Source organism: Pygocentrus nattereri, chromosome 16, assembly GCF_015220715.1.
Source record: "Pygocentrus nattereri isolate fPygNat1 chromosome 16, fPygNat1.pri, whole genome shotgun sequence".
Taxonomy (NCBI): domain Eukaryota; kingdom Metazoa; phylum Chordata; class Actinopteri; order Characiformes; family Serrasalmidae; genus Pygocentrus; species Pygocentrus nattereri.
The window spans coordinates 18,108,791-18,132,943 of record NC_051226.1 but is presented as its reverse complement, the minus strand read 5'-3'; the positions used below and the strand labels follow the sequence as shown (position 1 = coordinate 18,132,943).

Below are 24,153 nucleotides of genomic sequence, written 5' to 3'. Positions count from 1 at the left end.
GAGTTGGCGGATGCTTTAGTCCAGGTCTGGGAGGAGATCCCTCAGGAGACCATCCGCCACCTCATCAGGAGCATGCCCAGGCGTTGTAAGGAGGTCATACAGGCACGTGGAGGCCACACACAATACTGAGCCTCATTTTGACTTGTTTTAAGGGCATTACATCAAAGTTGGATCAGCCTGTAGTGTGTTTTTCCACTTTAATTTTGTCTGTGACTCCAAATCCAGGCCTCCATTGGTTAATAAATTTGATTTCCATTGATTTTTGTGTGATTTTGTTGTCAGCACATTCAACTTTGTACAGAACAAAGTATTCAATGAGAATATTTAATTCATTCAGATCTAGGATGTGTTATTTGTGTTCCCTTTATTTTCTGAGCAGTGTATATTAAAAATATATGTAAAGATTACATTAAAATAAATCAAGTTCTAGATATGCTGAGATGTTGTGAAATGTTGCCACTGGTTGGGAAGAAATTAAGCAACAATTGAATTAACAACCTTTTGTCACTGTGTTTGCACACTGCAAAATTAGACCTCTGCATTTAACCCATTCGTGCAGTGAAACACCCACATACATGTACACTAGTGAACACACACACACACACACACACACACACACACACACACTAGGGGGCAGTAAGCACACTTGCCTAGAGCAGTGGGCAGCCCTATCCATGGCAAGATTTCACAATACACTCACAGAATAATAAGGAAGGTACGAGAGAAGCCAGCAGTCACTCGAAAAGAGCATCAAGATGACCTGAAAGCAGCAGGAACAACAGTTACACAGAGAACAATAAGCAATGAACTGCACCACAATCATCTCCATTCCTCTACTATATTAAACTCTTCTCCTGAAAAAGAAGCACAAAGATGCACATGTAAAATCTGCACACAAGCATTTTCACAAATTAGAACTATTTTGAAACAATAGGCCTCTTTCACCATATATCACTACATATCTTCCTAAATTTGTTCTTGAGAAAAGTCACAGGAAAGGTCTACTTCAGAATTGTTCACACTTTTGTCCTCTTGAGGGTGTGTAGATTGTGTTCTCACCTGAGAACAAATCCCCCACATGAAAATCTTGGTGAATGTCGTAATCTTAGTGAAAACTGCAGAAGTGGCTTTTAAGAATAAATTTCTTCTTAAGAACGGTTGGTGAATGAGGCTCAATGTACTGTAGTCTGACAAAACAAAAATTGAACTCTTTGGCAATAATTCAGTTTGACATGTTTGGACAAAGTAGGGCTGCACATACAATCTCAAGAACAATATATTCACAGTGAAGTATGGAGGTGGGAGCATCATGATATACAGTACTAGGGCATTGCACATCATCAAGGGACACATGAATGGAGCGATGTACTGGGGACACATTAGAGGAGAATTCAGCCAAGAAGATGAATGTTTCAGCAAGAAACATACACAAATATACAGACAAAATAACTCAAGATAGCATTTTTAAAAAGATTATGGTGTTTGCATGCCCTGAACAATCTTCTGACTAAAATATCCATGGAAGATTTTGAAATTGCGAGTCCATCAGAGGGATCAGAGGGGCCCTTGTAACTTGAGAATATTTGGGAAGCTTTGCCAAGTAGGAAAAGGCCAAAACTTAACCATAATGCTGCACAAAGCTAATTACTTCTTACAGTGGATGTGTAGCTTTAATTGCTAATGTTATTTATTTGAAGTGTCTGAAAATGTTTTTCATCAGTATTAGTTTAAGTTTATGAATACATCATTTTTTGTTGATTGTGGATACATGCAGTGAAAAAATGTGTGAATACTTACTTCACCTCACTGTATACATCTTTGAATCAAGTACTTTCAATGCAGTATTCTAAATATCTGGTTTAATTGTTGTATAATGGATGTGACCAGTATAACTACTCAGTGGCACTTTAGCATTCACTGTATTCTAGTTAGGAACAGGTATGATATTCAGGTATGATGTTCATAACAACAAAAAGCAATGAATACAATTAATATGTTGACTTTAGGAAATGCTTTGAACATAGAATGTAGATGTTAATTGTAATAGTAATAGTTGTAAAGATGGACAGGGGAGACTCTGGACAATGGAAGATACACACACAGGCATATACACATGCACTTTTTTCTGTAATGTCAACTTTGTTTGGACGTTTATGATAAACACACAAAGTTCTCTGCTAAGAGAAAAGGAGACATAGGTTTGCTTATAGTTCTCGAGGAAATGTAGAAACCGGGTGTACAAATGAAATCAGACTAGGAGAGGCTTTGTTCAGCAGATGGTGCTGCAGCTCTGAAATGGTCAGTGTTCTACATTTTTCAAAAGCTCTATAAAGGCATGAAGTTGCTCCATGTACTAGCTATGAGGTACTTGCTGGATTATATGCTTAGAAACATTCTTCCCCTTATATAATGGACAGGCAGCTTTAGGTCCAATTTTAACCTATTTAACACCTATCTAACAATAGAATTTAGCTAGAGCCCACGTTTAGAGTTGGTCCTGGTGTTCAGTTTCTGAACATGCATTTTAACTGTGGACTGATTATGCACTGAATAGAGAGTGAAAAACATGTTTAGTTTATAAGTAATTTATGTTATATTGTGGATAGAGATTGGAAAACAAGTTTAGTCTTAAAGAGCCTGTTTAACCCTACATTAACATGTGCTTCATGTCCTGATCATATCTAGTGCAAGAAGGCTCTTAGTTTGGGGATATCTCCAGCCTTGCATATTCTTCAGTCTCCTTGTTTAAAATCGGACATGTCAGTCAGGGCTTGGCAGACACATTTCTGCTCACATGAATGTATGCAAATTTGCAAATACATGTAAACACATTATGTAAATGTACATGACAGAAACAGTTCATTCAGAATGACTTGTTTTTGTTGCTTAGTATACATATATATATGGGCTGTATGGAATTAACAGTGTGTGTGTACTATTTCACATTATTTTATTTGAAAAATATAAAGGAACTTTGTTTTTTCATGTGATATGGACCCTTTTTAATATATTGCATAACTTTTCACTTTAGGCTTTTCAGTCTTTTAGGCTTGTGTGTGGAAAGCTGAGTAAGGTGTTTTATGTTGTCAGTATAATACAGACTAATTTGTCAGCTATACTGCTGGTTACACTTTAGTGTATCCTAATGACAATTGGATAATTGTGAAACTTTAAAGTACCAAATAATGACATGAATGTCTGCTTACTGTAATTATTTTTATTGTACAATCTCCACATTCACATACTGTTTCAGAGATAAATGTATATAGAGTCAGATAAAACTGCTGATCTCACAAAATATTAAGTTTGCTTTGCACTTTACTGCAAAAGTGCATTTGGCAATTGGTGAGACATTTGTAAGTTATGAATTGCTAGTTGGAATCTCTTAATGGCACTAGCAATGCATCTTTCTTAATCTTGCACCGTACTTAATTTTAATTTCATTCATTTCAAATCTGGCATTCATTTATAACTACAAAATACCAAAGACACTGTAGTCCATATAAACAAATATAATGTTCCAACATAAATGATTATAATCCTGTTGATAGACCAACAAGCTAATAAGGCTGTTTTCCTTGAAACAGAAACAGCTGAAAGTCCTTTTCTGTAAACCTTCAGTTCATTTCAGCATGTTGCAATATGAACGTGACTATTTTTATTGTTCCAGTTCCTTTCAGTGAAACAGTAAAATGATCTGCTTTACATTTTCTAGTACTATGTCCATAAAGCAGCTAGGCCTACAAAAAGTTGAGGGGGCATCTCCATCCACTTCTTTCATAGCTTGAAGAAAATCCTTCTGTTCTAGTGATCAGCAGCTGTTGGAGTATGAGCTGATGAAAATGCTGCCTCCCAGAACAAGGAGGAAACCAGCTGCCCATCCTACATAGATAGAGGCCCCCAGTTCTCCTCTACTCACTGTTGTAGCTAGAGGATTGTAGAAGCCCACAATGATTGTGTATGCTGACCAGCTAACAGCTATCAAACACAGTAGCCCTGCAATAATGTAGCCCACTCCAGCTAGTATCCCAATCTTGGCTTTGGCGTGACGGTCTTCACGGTAGAAGTTAGTACATCTGGCCCCGATGACAGTTAAACCAATGCTGACCACACTAACAGCGATGGAGACCGAGATCAAGGCTCGAGTGGCCTGGAGATCTTGAGAGAGAGCCAAAACAGAGTCGAATGCCTTGCATTGCATCTGTCCAGTGCTCTGCATCACACAGTTCATCCACAAGCCTTCCCAGAACACCTGCGCTGTCACGATGTTGGCTCCCACGAAGGCTGACACTTTCCACATGGGCAGAGCACATATTAGGATGGTGCCCAGGAAGCCTATGATAGCCAGGCTGACTGCTAAGAGTTGTCTTCCCATCTTCCACAAACACGTTAGCCAAATTCTTCAGCTTTCACCATGTCATTGACGCATGAGATCAATTCAAACAGCAGCGCAAATGAATCGCAAGAAAATAATTTCCATGGTGCAGCTCACAGATGTTTTAAAGAGCGATGGAGCAGGAAGGGGTGGAGATTACCTTTTTTTTTTTTTAGGACTCAGGTCAAATTTCCTGCTTGGCTTGATTCTTTGTTCTCAGAATGAGAGAGAGAGAGAGAATGAGTAAACAAGAGAGAGAGGGAAAGGTTTTGGGCAAGCAAGTATGTGTGCACTAGAAAGAGGGAACGCAAGAGCGGCACTGAGAGGGTGGGAACAGAGCAGAAAGAAAAGACTTCATTGTTCAACTACAGGGCAGGTATCAAAATTCTGCTCTCAGTGTTACACAAAGATGGGTTAGCAGTAGCCTATTCAAAGAGCAGTTTACCCTGTCTGTGCTATAGCAAAACAAATTCGAATTCTCCCTTTAATTTTCATTTCCACAGACAGTGAGCTGTTTCCTGGTGACTGCATGCATGCATGTTTATTACTTATTTAACTTTATTACTTATATAACTTTTTTGCAACTAGTTTTAATATGAATTTTCTGAAAATACATCTTTTTTTAATATGCACTGACCATATTTTCAGCCAAGAGCTCATCAAAATTTATGAGAATATGTACCTATCTAGTCTGCAGTATATAGCTCATGCTGTTTGACCTTAAGATGTACATTTTTCAGTATATATACATAACTATACATAAATATTATGGCATGAACCTTGAGAATATGGAATGAAATGTGACATCAAGGGACTTCCAGTCTGCCAATCCAGACACTATTCCCATGTCCCCAGACTCTGCCTCCTCACTGGAGAACGTGTCGGTGGGATTGAGAAGGTCCTCAAAGTATTCCTTCCACTGCCCAATGAAGTCTCCAGTCGAAGTCAACAGCACACCATCTCCACTATATACAGTGCTGATGGCGCACTGCTTTCCCCTTCTGAGTTGCCTGACGGTTTGCCAGAATCTTTTCGGAGCCAACTTAAAGTCACTTTCCAAGGTCTCACCAAACTCCTCCCACACCCAGGTTTTTGCCTTGGTGACTACTGAAGCCACAGATCACTTGGCCTGCCGATACCTGTCAGCTGCTTCTGGTGTCCCACAGACCAAGCATGTCCGGTAGGACTCCTTCTTCAGCTTGACGGCGTCTCTCACCTGGGGTGTCCACCACCGAGTTCGAGGATTACCGCCCTGACAGGCACCAACTACATTGTGATCACAGCTACAGTCAGCCGCTTCAACAATGGAGGAGCAGAACATGGCCCATTCTGAGTCAATGTCCCCCACCTCCCCCGATATCTGGTCAAAGTTCTAACGGAGGTGTGAGTTAAAGATCAGTCTGACAGGTTCTTCTGACAGACCTTCCCAGCAAACCCGCACTTTACGTTTGGGCTTGCCTGGTCTGACTGGCATCTTCCCCACCACCTGATCCAACTCACCACCAGGTGGTGATCAGTTGACAGCTCAGCTCTTCTCTTTACCCGAGTGTCCAAAAAACATGGCCGCAAGTCCAATGACATGACTACAAAGTCAATCATTGAACTGCGGCCTAGGGTGTCCTGGTGCCATGTGCACTTATGGACATCCTTGTGTTCGAACATGGTGTTCGTGATGGACAAACTGTGGTTTGCACAGAAGTCCAAAAACTGAACACCACTCAGGTTAAGATCAGAGATTCCTCCCATTCCTCCCACCATTCCTCCCAATCACACCCTTCCAGGTCTCACTGCCGTTGCCCACGTGAGCATTGACGTCCCCCAGTAGGACAATTGAGTCTCCAGGAGGAGCACTTTCAAGCACCCCTCCCAAGGACTCTAAGAAGGCTGGGTACTCTGAACTGCTGTTCGGTGCATAAGCACAGACAATAGTCAGGACCTTTTCCCCAACCTGAAGGCATAGGGAAGCTACCCTCGCGTCCACCAGAGAAAACCCCAATATGCAGGCGCCGAGTAAAGGGGTTATGAGAAAGCCCACACCTGCCCACCGCCTCTCACCATGGCCAATTCCAGAAAAGAATGAAGTCCAGCCCCTCTCAAGGAGATTGGACCCAGATCCCAAGCTGTGTGTTGAGGTGAGCCCGACTATATTTAGCCGGTATCTCTCAACCTCACTCAACTCAGGCTCCTTCCCCGCCAGTGAGGTAATATTCCAAGTTCCAAAAGCCAGTTTCCGAGGATCAGAACACCAAGGCCCACGCCTTTGGCCACTGCCTGATCCACAAAGCACCGAACCCCTACTACCGCCCCTCCCATTGGTGGTGGGTCGATGGAAGGGGGGAACTCATGTAACTCCTATGGGCTCACAGACTATAGCAATATTTATGAATTTACACTACAAGCAGCATATGGTAAACATACTGTAATATAGTTTAGCTCTTAATCATTTCATGTAAGAATTCTCTGAGAGAGATTAGAGGCATTGAACTATTCAATATCTGGTTCTTGTCACTGCCACTGTGAACAACTCTGACTGATTGTGAAGTTTTTCCACAGTGGAACATTTATCAAGCAACTGTTTTGTATCTTAATGATGAAATTGTACAGGAAAATACGTGGAATTCTCAACACAGCTTTTAACAGATACAGGTATCAGTACAAAGCCCACACCTGCCTCAACAGTAAGTGATCATTTCCGTCACGTGTTGACTGAGGCATGCTAGAGAATAAAATAACAGATTTGTGAATTATCTAATCAACTTTTTCAGCCCTTCCAAAGGAACATGCTCTCTTTAGGCCTCATCCAGTATGGTGGCAGTGTGGATCTTTGTCAACATTCAACTGGGCTCTTACCCAAGTGGCCTTATCCTGATGCTTCTTTCACTGCACTGAACGTCATTGTCTGAACATCACCTATGCATATGAGCTGGGTGCCACGCTGGAGTTCATGCATAGGTATTATTTAAAGCCTTGTCACATTTCTTTGCGGACTAAATGCCCAAGTCAGTTTTTAGATTAGTATGAATACTGTACATTATATTCTACTTATAAAGGGAATATATAATCCTTTCCTTTAGTGTGTTATGTAGCTTTTTGTGCATGTAAGATACAAAAGCTGAAAGTATACACCAGAGGGAGAAACTCTTCCACAGAAACCACTTTTCTCAGCTGCCTGAGGGCTGGAGTTCCCCAGCCCTTTTCCTTTGTTAGGAGATGATGTAATCCCATAACAACCCTTACTACCCACCTACCAGCGAGCTCAGCATCCTTGGCGGAACCACTCCGGCACTTGACCAGTCAGAACCAAGTGAGTGAACTGACTAATCAGAACATACTGGGCTCATCAGGATGGAGGGGCTTAGACAAAGGAGCTCCAACAGAGCATTTCAGACAGAGGGTGAGTAGAGATTTGCAGTATGAGAGAGCCCAAAAATAAAATTATGAACATTGCAAATTAGCATAATAGGTCACCTTTAAGTTTAGCCTGTAAGTAGCCATACTTAAAGACTCAAATTTCCAGGGAAAATAAATCAATTGTGCATCCTAGGTCTTGAGACATCTTGGTATGTTGGTCAAGACATCTTAAGATCCGTGTCTTCATTTCTTAAAACATGCCTCAAGATTTCCAAAGACGTCTTAAGATGTGTCTAGACATCTTAAGAGAACAAGGCGATGGCTGGGTATGAGCCTTCCTAATAAAAGTGCTGTTGTATCAGAAATGCAGCCAAAGCTGTCATTTCCTCCAACCTGTCCTAGAGATCAAGTAACCCTGACAACTGAGAAACTAGATAAATTACTGCAAAACAAATTAAAGTCTGCATAATTTATTAGGTAAAATAATTAAAAATACATTAAAACAATCAAGTCTTCCTACAGCACACTGAAAGAGTCAGTGTTTCAGTCCAGGCTGAGGAGTTCAGGCCTACACATAAGCTCCATTGCCGTTGGCGGCTGACCTGGGCGCAGTGTATTTGGCAGAGTACCCGCGGTACTGATCCTTGGGGCAACGGCAGCAGAGCAGCGCGCCCCCGAGGAGCAGCAGGGCGGCGGCACCCCAGCCGATGAAGAGAGACGCTCCCAGCTCGCGCCTCTGCGCGTCCACCAGCTGCGGGTTGTAGAAGTCTGAGATGACAGAGTTGGCCGACCAGGACACCGGGATGAGGCACAACACGCCCGCCACCACGAGGCACACACCGGCCGTCACCGACACCTTCGCTTTGGCCGAGTCGTCTTCCACGCAGTTTGTGCAGTCGCCGCCGACCACCGCGAGCGCGAGCCCGACAAGCGCGACCAGGATGGAGATAACGACGAGCGCGCGAGCGGCCTGGAGGTCCCGCGGGAGCGCCAGCATGGAGTCGTAGACCTTGCACTGCGCCTGCCCCGTGCTCTGCATCACGCAGTTCATCCACAGGCCTTCCCAGAAGGTCTGCGCGGTCACGATGTTCTGCCCGATGAACGCGGTCACCTTCCACATGGGCAGCGCGCACGCCGTGATGACGCCGATCCAGCCAATCAGCGCGAGCGCTAGACCGAGAACTTGCAATCCTGAACCCGCCATTACGATTTTTTTTTTCTCTGGTAGTGGATGTTGGCACTGGTGTGGAAGAAAAAGCTAGACATGTGACGAGCTGTGCTGCTTTGGCTCCTTATATTGGCCTCACCTCCTAATGAGGCCTAGTGGCTGATGATTAAGGCTAATTGCGTCACGTGTCGTCTTTAGTTAGAAACAATTAAAGGCCACACCCCTTCACTTCCATTCCCATTCTTCAATTCTAAGTCTTCCAGCCCAAAACAAAGGCTGAATCTCAACTAGCACCTTACTCCGTATGTAGTGCACTAATTAGGTTTTTATGACATAAGGACATTAGGTAATTATGACATAACGTCTTCCACACTTAAATAGTGCTTCATGTGTTGAATAGAAAACCATTTATGTTCAGCTGTTAGCAGCACGACTCATTTAGTGCATTAGGTGGGTGTAGAAGCCATAGACCACGGGTGCTCAATCCTGGTCCTGGAGATCTACCACCCTTGAGCATTCAGATCCAACACTCTGTCAGATGTTCCTAAAGGCCTTTGTTAGCTGGATAAAGTGTACTGGATTAGGGTTGGGGCTAAACTCTACAGGGTGGTAGATCTATAGTACCAGGATTGAGCACCCCTGCCACAGGCTGTGTCTGAAACTGTTCTCTATCCATTATATATTACACTATTTTGGGGTTCTGCCATTTTGTAGTGGTGTCTGAAAACTGTACGGAAAATCTAACGCACTCAAACAATCCCACAATTCACTGCAGTAAGTAGCAAACAACCAGTGTACCCTAGTGTAGGGTTTCTCAACATGTTGGATGCAGACCACCAGTGGGCCATGCAGCAGTTTGTAGTGCTGACACCAGAAATGTCACTTTAAGTCATAAAAACATACATGGATAAAAAGATTAACTTAATAATTAAATATCAGCATCAGTGACCTCAGTGGTTAAACTCAAACAGATAAACTAATGACATCGAGGCAGATATCGAGCAAGATTATTATTGTTGATGGCACTAATCCAGAAGTCCAGTTGAATGGAGCTTGGTTAGTGTGGCTTGACTATTTCAGATGCACGAAAACTCAAAACTAAAGAGACCAGACAATTCCTCCTTTGGGGAAAGTCAGTGGAGGATTTTTCAGATCGACTGAAGCTTCACATCATAGTTCATCTCTACGTCGTACATGTCTCACCCCCTTCCCCTTTATTTAATATCACTACAGCTGTATGTTTTTTTTTAAACATGCTGTGTCTTTTTATCTGCAAATTTTGCAAATCTACTGACTACCTGGTTGGACAATCTGATCTCTTTCAGGCCTTAATTCTCCAGTTATATACAGGTGAGGGTTGGGTTGGAAAAGGTTGAAAACCCCTGCCCCAGCAGGTTGGGATACCCTTAATGCACTGTGTTATTTGTTTTGAAGATTCAAAGGCAACTCTTCTAAGTATTATTATCAAGTTGAGCTACAATGGCAGTGTCTCTACAGACCTCTCTTCAGACTTGTTACAGTGATAAGTAAGCTTTTCTCTTGTATTCAATCAAACTGGACTGGTGGAATATAGTGTTTGTGACAGAACCTGCTGTCGCACAGTAATGATCAAATATGTATGACTGTATGTGGCCGAAAACTACCATCATGACTTCTGTTCCCTATAATGGTGTTCTATACAGTGATCCAGATATTCAAATGTGTATAGTGTTTCGAACATGGCAATAGTTTCATGACTTATGCGGTGCATTTTATAGGGAATAGGGAGCCATTTGAGATTCAACCAGTGTTGAAGTCCCAGGGAACATATGTGAACTATTTTCAATGTTTGTGTGATACTAAACTTGAAAGTTAAATTAGACAAGTCTGAATGCTTAAACAAGATAGAATTATGACTAAACAGTGCTGAAAATCCAGCTAAATTAACTGATCAGATCTGAAATTGCCTGGGCGTGGTCTGTCATTCTAATAAGCATGCTTGACTGACATCCATCTGTTCGTTCATCGAGTGAAAGTTCTTTTCCTACATGCTGGCCTTTATATTGCCTGATCAGCTATGTGGATTCATATACATGTACAACTGCTGTTATACTGATACAGATTACACAAAATCAAGGACAGTAGACGGGAGAGGAAGTTTCAGCAGTTCAGACACAGTCATGCACTGTGATGTATTGTTAAATTACTTGCCTTTCACTGTATGGAATTAAAAAAAATAATAAATGGTTAAATTTTGTCGGTTTTACATAGATCACAGTTCATCCTGTTTAATTACAATTTTTTTTCAGTTCGTCAGACAACCCTTTTCTTTCAGTGGGATTGCCAGTGGTCCACATGTTTACCTACAGTCTATTAAAAACACCTTCATTTGAGTCTGCAGTGTTTGAAAGACTGTAGTAGGCTATAACCTGTTTTCATTCAGTTTTCAGTTTGTATAGCTATAGCCCTCTATTGGCTGGAATGGTGTAGTTCTTAGATGAGGGTTTAATCATTAAAAGGAGCCATTCACTATTTTAAGTCTCCTGACAACACATTTGGAAACACTTTCAGTTGGGTTTCATTAATACATGGGGACAGTAAAATAAAGCTAGAAAAAAAAAACAATTCTAAATGGTTGTTGTTAAAGCAAGGCTGAGAGACAGAGACCTGCAGAATTGACCAGTTCTACCTTATTTAAGGACTTGATTCCACTCATCAGCTCATTAAATCTTGAGGTAAATTGAATGTTTAGGAAAACCATGATCCTTGAGAAGGATGTTTACAGAGGCTGCGTTTAGTTGAACTAAACTTTCTTTTCTATTTGTTTGCCTTCAGTTTGTCTGATCTGTAAACCATGGCCTCACTAAATATATTAGCAGAGCTGACCAGCATGTGGCTTCACATGGTTAACAGATCAGGCAGAGACTGCACTTGCTTCACTTCTCTGAACTTCACGTGCAGCCAGTTTGGTCATAATGATTTGTTTATGAATCATTTTTTGCCTTTCATTTGTAGTATGGTATGAATTTGAATGGAACCACACCCTCAATGTTTAAAGCATGCAGAGTCTTGTCATGTTATGAGTATACTTAGCGTAGGTGCACAGATAAATTGCTTCATCATATTTCTTTGTTCTTAGGGTTATTTCATCTTGTGTATGCTGATTAAGGCACCGGACAGTTTCTAAGATTAATCATTTGACAACAATCTTTCCTGCATGCTGTAAAATGTCCTTACATTACAGTCAAGATAAAGGAATACCTCAGCAATAAAATCAAGTTTAAACAGTTTCCCCTTACACAAAAGTATCAAACAAGACTTGTTTGGTGTCTGAAATTTGCTTCTTTAGTTTTATACTGGCACTACAAGGCCAACAAATAAATCCTATAGCCAGCAAATTAGCATCATGATAACCGCACATCCAAATCATTACACACTTGTCTCAAACTACATCAAGTTATTACATAATCTCAACTAAACTTGATTTCTCAAGTTTATTTGAGATTACTTAGCAACTCAATGCAGTTTGGCACAATCATGTGCTGCTTGTAGCAAAGCTATGTGGTGGGTCTAAGCTTTCATGACTTGCTAGCTGAATTAGCTTTGCAACAAAACTAAAGAAGTACCTTGTATGCCAACTTTGGACACCAAACTTGTTGTTCCTGATCAACTAGTTTTGCAGTGAGGGGGAAACGGTGTAATTAGAAATGAAGGTTTTCGTTCCAAAACACATTATAGACTCCTTGAAAAACATTCTCTTTCTTGTATGTTGTTGTTAATTGGTGATATTTATTATAAAAAAAACACGTTTACTATTTTATGTCAGCTATTTTTTCAAAATATTTCATCCTTCATTCACTGGAATGAAACTGTTCATATGTTTTTAGACCTTTGAAAAATGATTTATGTGAGTGTCAGTCAGTAGGTGTGTGTACATTAGAAAATCCTGTTTTCACTAAAGAAAAAATACAAATAATAGAAACCTGGCCATCAAAATGCCCATTAAGAGCATCTGATTTAATGTTCTGCCTAATTTAAGCAAGTGATAGCTTTATTTTTGATCAGTGTTTCTTAGTGATAGTACACTGATGAGATTCAGGGGACATTTGTGCACAGCCTCTGATTCATGTAAAACCTGGGATGAGCTCAGTGCTCTGCTATTGTTCCTTTTTTTGGTGCTAACACGACTAGAAAAATAATGCTAGTTTGGCCTCATTCCTCTTGGACCTGCAAGCAGTTGTGTTCAGTTATGTCTCTGCATGGGAAAATTCCTTTCAGCTATTCCTTAAAGTTAACTATTAGCCTCTGCTGAGCTCACAGTGCCCCTCTCAAGGATGTCCACCTGCACTGGCCGTTTGAGGACATTTTTTATTTGCATATATTTGCAAGACTTTTTTCATTGTGCACATTGATGAGTATAGTTCACAGTATAGTTAAATGACCCCGCAACAACAGCAGTAGTAAGACATAGCATCTTTTATTTCTATTAGTGTCACACAAGCATAGACATTGAGCATCAATGTAAGTGCAGTTTGTCACTTAAAGGCAGGAATGTGGCAGGCTAGTAGTAGTAGTATCAGGCTGTATTATATATAATGACCCTAAAATCCCCAAACAGAATGTAACATAATAGTGTAACATAGGATTATGTGTCCTACAGTTTCAAAAACTGAAGTGCCATTGATATAACTATGCACTGTAGCGGGGTTTTTCCCAACACTGTCTTTTGCATTAGTTAGGTGACCATTAGAGATGCACAATTGGAATTGGCAGATATTTACTCAAAACATGAAATTAGTATTTAGCCAGTTTATTGTGTTTATTTTAGTAGATCTGTGTTACAGTTTTTGATGTAAATAATGCAGGGCTCATAAGTGCACTCATTCTGGATTTGAATGCTGCTGCTACACATGTATCAAAATGCTGTAGCATAATTATGCCTGACTCAAAGTGCTGCTTAGCTAGTTTGCCCTTTATTTGACCCATGTTACTTAACTAAGCAATTTCTTTCAAACTGAAAAGTTTTAAATGCCAGTTTGGCCCTTAAAGAGCAAATAATGCTGTTTATATTGCATACTTGGGCTAATAAAAAGAACTGACCAAATACTAATGTGTTTTTTTGTGTTCATTTATCCCAAACAGTGTGAGCTTTTGATTAAAAAGGGCTATAAAAAATCTGCCATTGGCCAATTTGCCTGTAAAGAAATCTGCATCTCTAGTGACCAGTACCAATTGTTTTCTTGCGTTTCTTTTGTTGAATGTGTAGAACATTTTGTGTTTTGTCTTTGCCATAAGCATCACAGAAGTACTCAGGATTACCCAGAAAACATTTCAGGTAATATATATGTATTTAATCATATAGGAATGAATCACACTGAATCACTCAAATACTTTGTTTCATTAGATGTTTGAAATGAACAATGCATTTAATCAATGTGCAATGTACAGAGTTTATTCATTCACAGATATTGAACAGATCAAAAGTTCAATATTCAGTAATCAATCAAATAGAAATATGTATAACAAAAGAAATATAGAAAGACATACTCCGATCAATCTGCTTTTGTTTAGAGTTCATAATTTGTCAGTTCCGGCTTCAGTCTTTATGGACATTCATTTTGTTGCTTACACATAATTCATCGATCTGGCAGGGGCAAACTTGGCTGCCATGTAGGGCCGAGGCTCCTTGGGTGGGCAGTTCCAGCATAGCAGCCCACCACCCAACAACAGGAGAGCTGCAGATCCCCAACCAATATAGAGCGAGGCTCCTAGCTCTCGGCGTTGGGCTTCACTCACCAGAGGGTTGTAGAAGTCCCTGATTACAGTATTGGCAGACCAGCTGACAGGGATGAGGATGAGGATGGCCGCGATGATGAAGATCACACCAGCAACAATGCAGGCTTTGGCTTTTGCTGCCTCATCCTCCATGCAGTTGGTGCACTTTCCTCCAACCACAGCCATCAGCACACCAAATATTCCCACTATGACAGAGATGATGACCATGGCTCGAGCTGCCTGCAGGTCCTGAGGAAGAGCCAGCATGGAGTCGTAGACCTTACACTGCATCTGTCCGGTGCTCTGAACCACACAGTTCATCCACAGACCTTCCCAGATTATCTGGGCTGTAACAATGTTAGCACCAATAAAAGCAGTGACCCTCCACATAGGCAGTGCACAGGTGGTGATCGTCCCCAGCCAGCCCACTATAGCCAGCATAACACCTAGGATCTGTAAGCCTTGCGATGCCATCGTTACTGGTGGTCCTGCACACTTTCATGGGAAAGTTAAGGAAATGTGTTTGAGTCGTATGAGCAGAGGTTTTATAGTTCCTGCTGGAAGGGTGGGGTTGTTCTGCACATTCAAAGAAAAAGAAAAGTTGGTCATCTGATATTGGAATAACTCTGTTCCAACCATTGTTCTGTGAGTCCTATTCAGTAATACAACCTGAGCGACCTCTAGCAGAATCCAAGACATATACACTCACCAGCCACTTTATTAGGTACAGCAACTGTTCAGTTGCTTGTTAACACAACTAGCTAATCAGCCAATCACATGGCTGCAACTGGATGCATTTAGGCATGTATAGGTGGTCAAGACAACTTGCTTAAATGCAGACCGAGCATCAGAATGGGGGAAGAAAGGTGATTTAAGTGACTTTGAACGCGGCATCGTTGTTGGTGCCGACAGGCTGGTCTGAGTATTTCAGAAAACACCGATCTACTGGGATTTTCACGCACAACCATCTCTAGGGCTTGCAGAGAATGGTCCTAAAAAAGAAAATATCCAGTGAGCGGCAGTTGTGTGGACAAAAATGCCTTGTTGATGTGAGAGGTCAGAGGAGAATGGGCAGACTGATTCCAGATGACAGAAAGGCAACCTTAACTCAAATTAATAAACAAAATCTCTGAGGAATGCTTCCACCACCTTGTTGAAAGTATGCCATGAAGAATTAAGGCAGTTCTGAAGGCAAAAGGGGGTCCATCCTTTTACTAGCAAGGTGTACCTAATAAAAGGTGTATACTGTCTACTATTTTTTATTTACAGAAATACATGTATGAAGAATTATCCCTTGAAAGGTTCTTAAGTTTTCTATAGAGTCACCCCAAAACATGCTTTTGGTTCCTTTGGGCACTTTTACTATTAAGAGTGTAGTTCATAAAGCCATAATTATTGCTTTGATGAAAAATTGAAAGGTCAAGAAAGCTTTGGATATACAGGTCTTTGATAAAACTTTAATTATTATAGAACACTCACTTTATGCAAAGGTTATTTAAACTTTAAAATAGTTTTTAAATGTTCATTCTTTTTTTTGTTATGTAAAGAATTGGCAGTTGATTCCACTGTTGACTTTAACTTTTTAGGGCCTCAAAAAGGGCCTGTCAGTCAATCAATCAATCAATCAATCAACCAATCAACGAATCATTAATTTATTGGAACATTCACATTGGAACAATTCCTACAGATGATAAGTGAGAAGGCTTGTTTGATATCAACCCTGTGATTGATTTTTTCTTGCCAAAAAATAACTGACTTCACTTTATAGTTGAAAAATATCATTTTGGTGTCATTTGGGGATGTAAACAATACAAAGGGTCCATGATGGAAATGACCCAAGAGTGAGTACAATGACAAATGAACTAAGTTCAAAAGGTGCCACCCAGGTACTGGAAATGTTGACTAGTTTACTTCCCAAACTGAAAAATTATACTAGTTCCTTTCTTGGCAGTGTTCCTTTTAGTGCTATAGAAAAAATGCTTAATAGTTTTAATAAAAGCTATGAGCTTGAAACCTTTCTCATACATATGCAATTACATGTTACGTGATCTGTGGCAGGTTTTCTTGATTGAGCCACGCCTGAACTGGATTGTCATGATAGCATGACTCCCTTTGAAAACATTTTCCTCACAGCCACAGAGTTGAATTCTATACAAAAACTGAGCATTCCAACACTACTGTTCAAAAGTCATAACGCTTGTTTAATTTCCAAAACCAGTGAACACAAAACATGTCAGATGAAACAGCTGTGAATTTTTTTCCATGTTTTGACACAAGAAAAATAAAAATGAGGTATACTGTACAAAAATATTTATTTACAAAACAATTAGATACTTAAAGCTTAACAAAAGTGAAAAATGACATTTCTAAACTTGACTCAGCAGTTGTGCTAAGACTATAAAATAAAGCCATACTTTTACACCACAAACTACCAGTTATAGCAAAGAAGAAAGCTTTTCATTGTGGTTCCTTGTCATATTCTGGGTAAAATGTAAATATGTGTGTGTCAGAAACCAGTAACTTTGGCTGTTGCAATTGTCCATCAGAAGTCTTCTCAGAGTATTAGTGAGACAGTACTTGCTGGACATAAGACAGTAAACATGGGGGCACAATCAGTTCTTGAGGCTCCAGAACTCTTCAGACGTAGTCCTTGGTGGATGGGGCAGAGGCAGAGCGAGCAGCATTGTACTTGGCTGTGTATGGGCTGTTGTCTTTCGGTGGGCAGCTGGAGCACAGCAGACCTCCTCCGATGATCAACAGAGCAGCAGCTCCCCAGCCGATGAACAGCGCTGCCCCCAGCTCCCTCTTCTGTGCCTGGTTCAGCATAGGGTTGTAGAAGTCCTGGATGATGGTTTGGGCAGTCCAGCACACAGGGATCAAGCACAGCACCCCGGAAATGATGAAAACCACACCCGCTGTCACAGCAACCTTTGCCTTGGACTTCTCATCTTCCACGCAGTTGGTGCATTTCCCTCCAGCCATAGCCAGGAAGATACCCATGAGGCCCACCACGATGGAGATGACGGTTAGGGCCCGTGCGGCCTGGAGGTCTGAGGAAAGGGCCAGCATGGAGTCATACACCTTACACTGCATCTGCCCAGTGCTCTGCACCACACAGCTCATCCAGATGCCTTCCCATGATATCTGCGAAGTGACGATGTTGCTGCCAATGAAGGCTGTGACCCTCCACATAGGAAGAGCGCAGGTGATGATAACACCAATCCAGCCAATGATGCCAAGGGCAGCGCCCAGCATCTGTAGCCCAGCAGACACCATCTTGTTTCTCTGATGCCTTTTGTTGCTTCTCTTGCTGTTGAAGTGGCTCCTTGTGGTCTTCTTGCACAAATATGGTACACGGTGTGAAAACAGACTCTATAAGAAAGCCTGCTGGGGGGTGGGGCTTGTGACACAGGCACTACCTCATAACCTGCCCTGCTGGTTTGGTTGTTTCATCTTTTTCCTCTGAGAGGACTGTCCCCTGTGAGATTGTGACTCACCATGTCTACGCCTCACAAACAAAAAACAGAATTTGGCCTTATATAGTCACATCCTCCTGAATGGGTGATGGTCTTGATTCAAAAATCAAATTTCTAGATGTACATATGTCATGCTTTGATTTTAGCAAATGTTTTTGATCACTTAAATGAAGGAAATTCATTTACTTTTATTATTACAGTACTCTTTGTTCTCTTCCTATTTTGCAATCATTTTTTGATGTATTAGTGATTTACACAAAACTATGTCTGAGCGACTTTTCTTTGTCACTGTCCTGTGTGCAGATGATTGTGAAAGAAACATTTCAAATCATTTTTAAGATTGACCTGTTATTCTCAAATTGAGAGCTCTTTTCAGAACGTTAAGTCTTTCTTCCCAGGTCTGCTTGAAAGGGTGCCAGTGTGAACAGGTGGAGCCCTTAGCTGAAGAACTGACTTTATGTGGTGTGCTAAAGAAAACAGCAGGTAGAACGAAGCAGTGCCTTTGTTGTCACTTTGTTACTGTGTTCAGAATACAGTGTCTTATTTTAACAGGTCAAATACTGGAGACATTTCACAAAAGTTGCACAAACTGAACAAATATGTTGAACTGCTATTTTCTTTAGGTACTCTAACTACCTCTTTGCCCTGCGGCAACTGCTCTCTTCATTTTCATAAAGTCAGGAGACATACTTTTTTTCTTGTGCTATCAGTGTGAAAAAGATTTTTAGTTTCCCCCATTAATGTCCATTACAAATTCCTCATAAAAGTCAGTGCTGTTACAGTCATTTCATACATGGCTCGGGTAACAGGGTTAATAAAGTTAATAGTGTACAACGTGGCTGTAAAGAGAAGGCTGGGGTTGGATGACAAAGGATAAGCTGCTCCAGGATAGTCAGAAACTAGGCGATCTCACAGTTTTTGCTTTCATGCAGCTCAATGATGTTGTAATGTAATGATTAACAAGGCAGCGATTTTTACACACTCAGGAAATTACTTCAAAGCTAATGCCCACTTTTGCATGGAACTCATTTTCTTTGTTTCAGTTGAAGCTTGTGTGGTGGATTTTGTGGGGGAGGAACAGGTGGGAAAAAAACGGTACACGCCTGAAGTGGTTGAACCAGTTTTTGAATGTGCGACAGGTGAATGTTGACTCACAGTGTGTTACTCACTAAACAGAGTTTCAAGATCCAGTCATACAAGGTCTTAGACTATTTCTGGGGATTTATTTCTTTATACCAAAGAGCGAATGATTTATCATAGTGGGTGTGGTCTTGTAGTATTATTGTTGTTGTCCTACAATTGTTGACACCAAAGCGTGTGAATATTTGTCAGCGTTTAAATGAAAATACAGATCAAATCAGTTCAACATTCACCTTCTTGTTGTACATTATGACACAGTCATTAATAGAACATGTCTTAAATAAATCTGAACACTGCTTGGATTACTAATATTGTGGCATTGGTGTAGAACAAAACACATGGGTGGTCATGTTTCTGCTGTAAGTAGAGCTCCGTTTTTGAAACACCATAAAAAATGTACATACAAAGCCCTGAACTCACGAGAGAGGTCGACCCAAACTTTAAACTTCCAATGTCCAATCCCCAACACAAACCTCCACACCCTGCAACACAGAAAAACACAAGAAATATGTGCACATACTTTTAAACTAATGAACAGCGACATAAACAATATAAATGTCCCTTTTTACAGGGAGCGAGTGACTCCCATGAGCCTCTATGCATGGCCCTCTGCATGGCCACATCTCCTGACAATCTACAGCAGCACAAACCAGTGGCAGGTAATAATTTTTTTCTTATAGCACATCATACCAGTGTCAGCTCTGACTGCTTCACAAACAAGTGATAAAATTCAACAGTAGTAATAAACAAGAAAATAAAAGTAAATTAACTGAATAAAAAATACAAAAAAGCAAAGAGAACAGTGTAAATAAAATGAAAAAATATAAATAAACAATAATTCAATTGTTAAACCTTGACTATTTGGGGATATGGAGACCTCTCTTGTGTAACTGCATGCACATAAACATAAAATTTTACATTTCATAAAAAAGTCTGGCACTGCAACATCTTGGCATTTGTGGCTTTTTCTGCCATTTTTGCCTAACTGCCAAACTATTTTGGGCTGTGCCTGAACGATACACCAGTTGCATCCTTCAGATTCTCAGAAAAGAAAACTGAATTTTCTGGCTTCATTCAAAAGATTCTACAAAATGGGACAGCCTTCAGTGATGTAATGGCTGGGATGTTAGATCTATTTTTGACCTGTAATGTTGAAAATGGTAAAATGGTGGTAAATGTTAAAATATTAAAAAAAAAAAGTTTCTTTGGAACTATTTTGCCTTAGGTCTCCCTGCATGTAGCACACTTTTATGAATGGCTTTGTAAAAAGGTTTAGACCAAAGCCTTATCACAGAACTGTCATAAAACAACAAGCCTCATTCATCAACTGTTCTTAAGAAGAATTTTCTTCTTACAGCCCACTTATGTAGTTTTCACAAATGTTTCACTTCGAATCTACACACACATTCAATAATCTGACACTTTATCTTTGGACCTCTCTCAAGAACAAATTTAAGAAGAAATATTGGTCTCAGGCTGCAAATTCACAGCCATTACATATAATAGCCCTCTGAAAGGGAGCTTTTAAAGGCAAACATATTTTGTATTATCTGTTTATTATGAAAATCAAATGGTTCTGCAAAAATCTAATTTATCCAATGATTTTCTTACCCGAAATATGCTTATGCCAACACATGTTTGCTTCTCTAGTTTTGTACTGTATGTATGAGGCTGAGCTAACATGCAATCTAAATCTGTGTCACCCAGAATCTATAGTGGTGACAGACTTCTACATTAGCCTCATAGCTCCAGTGCTAAACTAAGAAAGCAAACTTCAGAAACTAAACATGTCATAGTTTGTTATTTACATTTGGGGTAAGAGGAAAACTGTACATTTTCTGTAAACATTTCTTTAAATGTTCACCCAGATGTGTTTACTCATCAACATGTTATTGTCAACACATCTGTTTTGGGAGTGCATGCCTCAACAATACATCCACCACTCACCATACTATAACCTACTTACATTTACTGTCTCCTCAGTTCCTCCTTTTTGAAAGGCTAATCAGAGACGCTATTTGTTTTTGAATAGATGTTATGGTTATGCAACTAATCCATAGAGGAACTTCAATTCTTTTTACATACTTCTACAGAACTGTGCTAAATGTTGTGGAAATCATGCCACTAGCTTCAACAGTTTTGAGGAGCAGGAGTATGTATCAAACTTACAGCGCCAAGCCAAAACAAACTCATACACCTAGGCGTATTCCTTTGCACGCAATATAATAGTATCATTTTGTCATAATTCCTGTGTAAACCGGCAGGAACAGTTTTTGTTACATGTCAGAACAAGGATTTGCCTGACATTTTTATCTTCAATTGGGCCTCATTTTCTTGGTGCGCACTATTATTACCACAATGACAGTGTTATGCTGTGATAAATCACTACCTCATCCCTTTTTATCATTGGTCAACATTTATTGTGCTTTGTAATAGGTTTCAGATAAACTTACCCTATTTAACAGCAACAGGGCTGCTTTAAAAATATTGTTACTGCTTCTTTTAGGGTACATGTGTTTCTAGTAATATTTAAAGTAAGAAGTAAAACCTTCTATAGTCCCATATACTTCCACAGACACACAGTTTGAAAATATCGAAATAGTTTTGTAACTGCAAGTGTAAAGGGGACGTCCTCAGAATACTATGTCAATTGTGTCAAAATGAGTATTTTATATACAAAATTTTATATTTATCACAGCTACACTCTCAATTGCAGTAAAAGCATCTATGAGAGTTTTAAAAGCAACTTTGTTGTCCTGTTCTTTGCCCCATGCGAGACAATTTGTCTGATGCATCAGTGTTTTCAAAGTTTCTACATAATTGAATTATTTATATGTAAACACTTATAAATGTTTACATGTCATTCAGAATGGTTTGATGTGAAATGATGCACTGTGGATTAACTTACTGACTCTGATTTCTTTAAAGTGGAGGTGATAGAAACCAGGGGTTGTGATTTATACAATTCAAGTATTTCAGGAATAACAAAAAAAAAACAAATAAAGGGGATTTCCACCAATTTTTCAAAATTTCTCCAACATTTAATCACAGAGATGAAAGCTAACTCACTGAGAGGCTTTTGGTGTGAAATATAGTAGAAAAAGAGATTTCTTTACAGTGGTGGGGATAGGAACTGGAGATCGCAATGTCCACCCCAGACACAAATATAGCCATTTAATTTACTATCCAGAACTACCAGTGACCAGGTGTCTTCTGGGTTTTATAAGATAATGTTAAAATAGTGGTGAGTTTTCTTTGGTGCATTTTGCCATACAACACCCTACATGTATCTCTCTGCCATGAATATCTTGTAGCCCTCACTGCTATTAAAAGAAACACTGCTTTTGCATAAGTCATGGTGCCTTATTTCCCAGCTGTTGCCAGCCAAAGCCACACTATACACAAGTAAAGTTTTTCTCTTTTTTAGCAGCTTGTTCTCTAACCCAGTTCACCTCTCTCTCTCTCTCTCTCTCTCTCTCTCTCTCTCTCTAACACACAACCCTGTGATGGTTCCTACCCCCTCCCCAGTCAGAGTCAGCAAAAGGAACCAAGTGCTATAAATACTGGAGATCACATAACCTGCAACTAACATGCCAAAACATTTCTTCAATAAGCAATATATAAAAAAATTAAATGATATAGACCAAACACTTGTTCCAAAACTAATAAGGCTTATATAAGGCTTGGGCACCAGGCCATGCATTCAGAATCATATCAAGTAATAAAACTCTGAAGTAGTTTTTCGAGCAAGTAAACTCTTCATGTGTCTGGTTCTTGTTACCACCACTGTGAATTCTGACTCTAATTGACTCAGATTTTCTAAACCGCTTATCTTCATAGCAGGTCACCAGCAAGACCAGCATATGTTGTGTTTTGGATGCTGATGGACACCATTAATGGGAGTTAATATGTTGATCATCAGCAAAACCAGCATGTGTTGTATTTTAGGAGTTGGTATACTGGTCAAGCAGGATGACTATGTTGGGTGACAAGCTAAACCAATACCAGACCAGCACTAGACTATCATAAACCAGCATAGGCCAGCTTGGACCAGTTTAGAATGTATGCTAGTATGACCTGTTTTCTCAGCAGGGTAACAAGATGCAGCAGGTGCAGCTGGATGAAGTAATTTCGAGTAAACGGACAGTCAACACTGGTGTTCCTCAAGGATATATGCTCTTCATACTGCTCTCATCTCTCTGACCCAACAATTCCACCTCTGAGGACCTGTCTGTTTGCAGACAACAGAGTGGTTCTCAGACTCATCCAGGACAGCAATGAGTTTGCATATCGACAGGAGGTTCAACTGGTGTTCTGGTGCAGTAAGAACACCTTAGAGCCAAACATGCTCAAGACTGTGGAGATTAGGAGACACCCCTACGTTTCTGTTGGTTTCTGTTACTGTTGGTTCCTGGTGGTGTCCAGTAGTCCTTAACAATATTTTGTGTGTCCTCATGGGTTGATATCACAGTGTAAAGGATTCTAATGGTTTAACAGTTGTTCTGAAACTGACTCCAGAGTCATTTGATGGTTTCCTAATGGAATCTAAAGGTGTCCTACAGGAAACCAGTGGTTTCTAATGGTTACCATTAAGCCAGTTCCAATGAAACAAAAAGCAAAACATCAGGTTTTAATGGTCTGTTTTCAGCAGTGTTGTAAATGTATTCAAAGGCCCAATCCCATTTCACACCTTGCCCCTACCACTTAGCCCTTACCCCTCCATTTCGTGCATTCACACCCAGGGGTAGGGTGTCCCGATGTTTAATTTTTCATAACAAGCATAAAAAATTGCTAGTAGTACACTGATGTCTTGCCAGCTATGTAGCTAAATTTCCTGTACCACCTTAATTGGTGCAGCAGTTACATGCTGGCTCATCAAGTGTCAGAAC

At 40.3% G+C, this 24,153-nt stretch overlaps 4 protein-coding genes across 4 annotated transcripts; all 4 read right to left on the bottom strand.

Annotated features, from left to right (window-relative positions):
- Positions 1 to 3,218: 3,218 nt before the first annotated feature.
- On the bottom strand, positions 3,219 to 4,919 carry LOC108427924 (claudin-like protein ZF-A89). Its single transcript, XM_017698511.2, has one exon. It carries the CDS (start codon positions 4,373 to 4,375, stop codon positions 3,812 to 3,814), a length of 564 nt encoding a protein of 187 aa, XP_017554000.1. The 5' UTR covers positions 4,376 to 4,919; the 3' UTR covers positions 3,219 to 3,811.
- Positions 4,920 to 8,180: 3,261 nt separating this feature from the next.
- On the bottom strand, positions 8,181 to 8,983 carry LOC108427980 (claudin-like protein ZF-A89). The gene has a single exon (XM_017698612.2). The coding sequence runs from the start codon at positions 8,928 to 8,930 to the stop codon at positions 8,295 to 8,297; it is 636 nt and encodes a 211-aa protein (XP_017554101.1). The 5' UTR covers positions 8,931 to 8,983; the 3' UTR covers positions 8,181 to 8,294.
- Positions 8,984 to 14,309: 5,326 nt separating this feature from the next.
- Positions 14,310 to 15,316, bottom strand: LOC108427923 (claudin-4-like). Its single transcript, XM_017698510.2, has one exon. The coding sequence runs from the start codon at positions 15,120 to 15,122 to the stop codon at positions 14,499 to 14,501; it is 624 nt and encodes a 207-aa protein (XP_017553999.1). The 5' UTR covers positions 15,123 to 15,316; the 3' UTR covers positions 14,310 to 14,498.
- A 1,512-nt stretch (positions 15,317 to 16,828) lies between these two features.
- cldnb (claudin b) lies at positions 16,829 to 18,007 on the bottom strand. The gene has a single exon (XM_017698611.2). The coding sequence runs from the start codon at positions 17,922 to 17,924 to the stop codon at positions 17,286 to 17,288; it is 639 nt and encodes a 212-aa protein (XP_017554100.1). The 5' UTR covers positions 17,925 to 18,007; the 3' UTR covers positions 16,829 to 17,285.
- Positions 18,008 to 24,153: the final 6,146 nt, after the last annotated feature.

Coding starts and splice junctions, on each gene's coding strand:
- LOC108427924 (XM_017698511.2), bottom strand. CDS start 4,375: ATGGGAAGACAACTCTTAGCAGTCAGCCTGGCTATCATAGGCTTCCTG.
- LOC108427980 (XM_017698612.2), bottom strand. CDS start 8,930: ATGGCGGGTTCAGGATTGCAAGTTCTCGGTCTAGCGCTCGCGCTGATT.
- LOC108427923 (XM_017698510.2), bottom strand. CDS start 15,122: ATGGCATCGCAAGGCTTACAGATCCTAGGTGTTATGCTGGCTATAGTG.
- cldnb (XM_017698611.2), bottom strand. CDS start 17,924: ATGGTGTCTGCTGGGCTACAGATGCTGGGCGCTGCCCTTGGCATCATT.